We start from the raw sequence: 5,262 nt of genomic DNA on the forward strand, positions 1-5,262 counted from the left end.
GCATCTGAATTCGGTTTGAAGCACAACTTACAAGGGCTAAGGTTTCCATAGGGTTTGTACTCTATTTACATGCATATGAAAGGTCTATAGTTCCTCTTACCAGTTGCATGCATATGCATATGTAAGGCCTATAATTCCTCTTGCTATTGCATTCATTTATCTTCTCAACAAGCACAAGAAAGCATTCTAATAATTACATACCAATACGAGATCAGAGGAGATCTTTTTCATTAAATGCTCATTTGAGCTTGATTTGTATTAACTCAAAATAAAACATGTAAACCTTGGCATATCCTTTGCACAGGAGCAACTAACATTTACAAAAGAGTCAGTTCAATGGGCACAAAGCCTTCTAAGGGGTTTGAGACCATTGACCCAAAATGTACCTTTAATCCAAGTTCCAAAATTTCATGTTGCTGCACTATATTTGTGTCAAGGACATATCTTCTTCTTCTTGGCAAGCCGCTTCCTGCGGCTTGACAAAAGCCATCTACACATGTCCAGCACTAGCTCTACATGAAACACTCCGTTCTTTCCCTGGAAAAGTTATTCATTCCTAGAAATCTAGACAGCTTTCAAAACTACAGCTCTAACAATACAAATTTATATCCTTAGAGGTCCATCGTCCAAGCACTTGGAGTCGAGCGCTAGGTCCCAAGATTAGAGGAGATCTTCAATCATATTGTGAGCTTGCCATATCCTCTGTCATAGATAATATTCGATATTCTGGTAATGTCTTATCTTGGAGTTCTTTCATAGTAGGATGTGCCTAGAATGGGCAAGTGACAAGTCCATCAAGCGCCTTGACTATTTGGACAAACATAGCATGAAGTCATCCTTTAAAGTGGTTAACTTCTCAATTTCCAATCATGAAGATTGAAGATTGTGAATGCATAGTTTATTCAAATAAAAGCCAAAAGCTACCAAGAGTCGCATAATATCCTATTTGAGCACTTATTTCTAAATATTTCACCTTGTTTTTTTTAAGAAAGTGAAAATTTAAACAAAGAAAACGTAGAAAGAGTTACAATTATAGACCCCTAGGAAGAGGGGGTGGCCCCTCACCAAATTATGATAAAACTTTTGAGAAACTAATAAAGTATATTTACTAAAAGGGGTTCTTAGGGCTAGGTCACATGGCCTCTGCCTTCCAACTCTTTACCCGATTGCTTTTATCAACAGCCTCCCATCAAATCATACTTAATGAGCAACACCCCATTAAAGTCGGAAACTCCTATGTCGTCTTATGCATGATTACATAAACCATCGAGCTTTTCAAGAGGCAAGCGTTTTTAGCATGCTATTTTGAGCTTTTGACCAATCATTTGACCGCAATCATGACACGGCCTTCACCTACAGGTAACCGGATGGTAACATCGGGTCGCTAGAGAGCAGCCTACAGGCGACCTAACGCTTATTAGTACCCTTTGTTTAGAGATGTGGATAGGTTTCTATAGTTGCACCTCCATACCTTTTGTTTGTAAAGTTTTTTTTCCTTTTTTTTTAATAGCAAAACTCACAATTGTGAGTGAATTATATTGAACATGCCAAAAAATCACAAGGTCTTGTCATGCTCTTGTTAAGCCATGACATCATCCAGAGACCATACTTACATCGGCTATCAGGGTAGCCACCCCTACCAACCCACCCCCTTCTCCTCGATACACAAGGTCCATAATCATGGCATTCTGAGATCTTTTGTTTGTAAAGTTAATAGTGGAGAAAGTACTCTAGTTGTAAAAACTGTCAACTTCTACATTCAATGTGTAAAGGCTTTTTATAGTTGGAGGAGGATTGAGAGGCCACGTATCAAATAAATTAGTTTTCTATAGTTGCAGAATGTACCTCCATACCTTTTGTTTGTAAAGTTAATAGTGGAGGAAGTATTCTAGTTGCACAACCTGTCAAGTTCTACATTCAATGGAGTGCAGGACCGTTGAGAGGCCACGTATCAAACATTTAGTTGCCAATAGTGAAGAAGGATTTGATTTGACACTTTTTATGTACCTAGTGCCCACCTTTAGAGCATGGTCACGCGAGGTTTAGTTTCAACTAAGTCTCGATCGTTTCTGACAAAGGCGCAGGAGCGTTCACCGCCTGCAGCAGTAGCAAGTAGAGAGAGGAAGAACCTTGCATAGGTAGGAGAGAGAAGCCTAAGGTTGATCTGCTGTGGATGGGCATAGTTGTGTGACTATGCCTTTTTAGGCATAGTTAGTGTACAATGCCGGTCGACGCTTGTGAAAAGCTGCCTCACGTCAGAATTGGTCTGCTCAGGTTACGAAAAACTAAGCCTCGTGTGACCATAGTCTTAAGGAAGGAAGCAAAGGGGGGGGGGGGGGGGGGGGGGGGGGGGGGGGGGGGGGCACTAAAGGGCACGCGCATGCAGCCGTAGGATGCCGGGGTAAACTAGGACACCAAAAAGTAAACTTGGACAAGCAGAGGGGGCCTGTCCAAGTTTATTTATCATTATATGGTTTGCCCATATGTCAACTTTTTCGACGCGGGTGTAGCGGTTAGTGCATTGGGCTCTCATGGTGGTGGCGAGGGTTCGAGTCTCCATGTCTGCGATAAGCGCCCATTTTTTACCACCCTCAATCCTCCTCGAGATCCCCCCTTTCAACTTGCACCGTCGATCCCATCTCTTACTACCCGTGCCCTTTAGTGCCGTGTGGGGGGTGGGGGTGTTATAAATGCCATGAGATGGGAGTTGAGGGATCTACGACAGAGAGCATGATCGGCAGCGCAAGGGGGCTTTGGGTTGTCGGATCAGTATCGGGGGGGGGGGGGGTTAGTTATGGAGTCATGATGGTTGCAGCCAGCCAATCGCGATAGGTAGGTTTGATAGGATGTGGGACTGTTGAGTGGGAGGTCCAGGGCTCAAGGCACAATTTATAGACGAGGGAAGGGGGGCACATAGTCTCACCAAGTATTAAATGCATGTGGGTGGTAAGAGCAACGCCTAAGAGCCGAGTCGCACTCAGGGGTAGTGGGGACAATAAGGAGAGTGGGTTCTCCGGATTTGGTAATTCCTACAACGAAGGCGGGAACTTGAACGCGATGTTAGCACTACTAGCACTTTGGAAAAGGGGAGGGATTAAAGCTATTTTTTTGGACGAGATCAGACCAACGGGACGGTTGCCATCTCCAACAAATGAAGGAGCGATCTCCAGCTTCACTTTTCAGCACGAAATTTCGTAAGCTTTACGAGGAGTATATGGGTATCACTAAAGCGGGCATAGTAGTTCAAGGCTTGAAATGGGCAAGACGTGGAACGCGGATCTACATTTTGCCCCGAACTTTACAAATGTGCATCGGACGGCTGGAATCATCTCAGAGGGGGGACTTGCAGCTCTTATAAGAATGACCCGCCTTAAAAGCATTCTGTCCCGTTAGGGTGACCTGGATATAGCAGGGCGCAAGTGCGAAGTGGACGTTGAGTCGAGGCCTAGGATTCCTGCAAATTGCACTTTACTCTCTCTATAAAATGTAGGCACAAACTAACGGCGAAGCAGATTGGCCAACGAACACAGACACACTCTCTCTCTCTCTCTCTCTCTCTCTCTCTCTCTCTCTCCCTCCCCCTTCCTGCCTGCCTGCCTGCTCGCCTTGCATCATGGCCCGCAGAATCACCTACTCAGCGAAGACGAGCGTCTGCAGGACTCTCACGCTACCATGCCTGCAGTTGTTGCTCGTAATACTGCTAGGCTCGGCTTCCGGCGAGGCCCGCAAGCTCCATCGCCGCAAGATACATACGCTAACAATGTACAACTACCTCATCATAAAGGGGGCTAACAGCACGCAGGGTTTCAACGCCGTGCAGTGCGCAGGGCCGGAGCCGGCGCTGCCCAACATGTTCGGGGCCGTCTTCTGCTTCGACATGCCGCTGGTGAAGAAGAAGGACGTAGAGTCGGAGCTCCTGGGGCGAGTGCAGGGAAGCTTCACCATCACGCAGCAGACGGGCGGTGCCATCTTCGTGACGGAGAGCTTCATTCTGACGAATTCCACCAGCCTGCGCTACCGCGGCACCTTCTCGGCGTTGGGTATTGAGAACATTGGGCAGAAGAGCAGCAAGCCCATCACCGGCGGCACAGACGACTTTACGCTCGCCTCTGGCGTCGCCTTCACCACGCCGCTGGGTGGCGCCACCCTTGACGCCTTCGGCAACGCCTTCTTCTGGTTCAAGTACGAATTCGTGTTTGACCACTAGTCTTGCTAGCTTGCTGTGTAGGAGCCATTCTGGAGGGGTTGTAGGATGGTGGAAAAACTTGGAGAACCTCCATAGCGTTATCCCCATTGTAGTGATGGATGGTCGCTCACATCTAGGTAGACGTAGTTAGCCTCTTCCTAAGTGGTCTATCCTCTTGCCAACTAGCTTGTGTAGGTGGCATCCTTGAGGGCTGTAGTATGGTGTGGGTGCATGGTGCCTACATTGTGTTTCTTATAGATACTAGCTCACACAACTTTCACAACTCACCTTCTTTGGCTAGTCTCGCTCGCTCGCTCTTATAGATACTAGCTTGTGTAGGTGGCATCCTTGAGGGTTGTAGTATGGTGGTGGGTGCATGGTGCCTACATTGTGTTTCTTATAGATACTAGCTCACACAACTTTCACAACCCACCTTCTTTGGCTAGTCTCGCTCCCTCTTATCATGACACACATGATATTCATAAGGTGTGAAAAAAACTTTTTTAATTAAGTTGTTCTTGTATAGCCTTAATTATTTGTTTTCATGGGTCTCTCTCTCTCTCTCTCTCTCTCTCTCTCTCTCTCTCTCACACACACACACACACACAGAGGAAGAAGAAGAAGAGAAAGGTGGATAGCAACATGGTTTTCATTCCAAATAGGAGCCAATAGTTCTATTACAAAAGAGAGGGGCTTCTCGATAAGAGAGTAATAGTAAAAAACATAAGAAATCCCAAGCCCAAAAGAGATCACCATCAAACCAAACCCCATCTAAGCTAGATATAGTTCTAAAAGAACTTCATTGTTTAAAGCGAAGCTTGCGATAGACACGGGGTCACATGTGTAACACCCATGGCCCAATGTATCACACACTTCGTCCAAGCCGCCTAGGAGTATCATTGACAACGTACATTCTCACTTTCCAAAGGAAGGTAGTGTATTTACGGGCCATTGATACTCTAAGAGAGACATGAACCCGTCTGGCTACTCTCCAACTTCAGAGCAACATGATAGTACCCTATGAGTCCTAAATAGCATGTAGACTTATAAAGGCCTATCAACAGATGGGCTGGATA

At 45.9% G+C, this 5,262-nt stretch overlaps 1 protein-coding gene across 1 annotated transcript; it reads left to right on the top strand.

The window, feature by feature from the left end:
- Positions 1–3,496: 3,496 nt before the first annotated feature.
- LOC147434485 (disease resistance response protein 206-like) lies at positions 3,497–4,718 on the top strand. Its single transcript, XM_086490929.1, has one exon. The coding sequence runs from the start codon at positions 3,614–3,616 to the stop codon at positions 4,205–4,207; it is 594 nt and encodes a 197-aa protein (XP_086347055.1). The 5' UTR covers positions 3,497–3,613; the 3' UTR covers positions 4,208–4,718.
- The last annotated feature ends 544 nt before the right edge of the window (positions 4,719–5,262 follow it).

The sequence above is a fragment of the Adiantum capillus-veneris genome, chromosome 19 (genome assembly GCF_014529385.1).
Source record: "Adiantum capillus-veneris isolate H3 chromosome 19, ASM1452938v2, whole genome shotgun sequence".
Lineage (NCBI taxonomy): Eukaryota > Viridiplantae > Streptophyta > Polypodiopsida > Polypodiales > Pteridaceae > Adiantum > Adiantum capillus-veneris.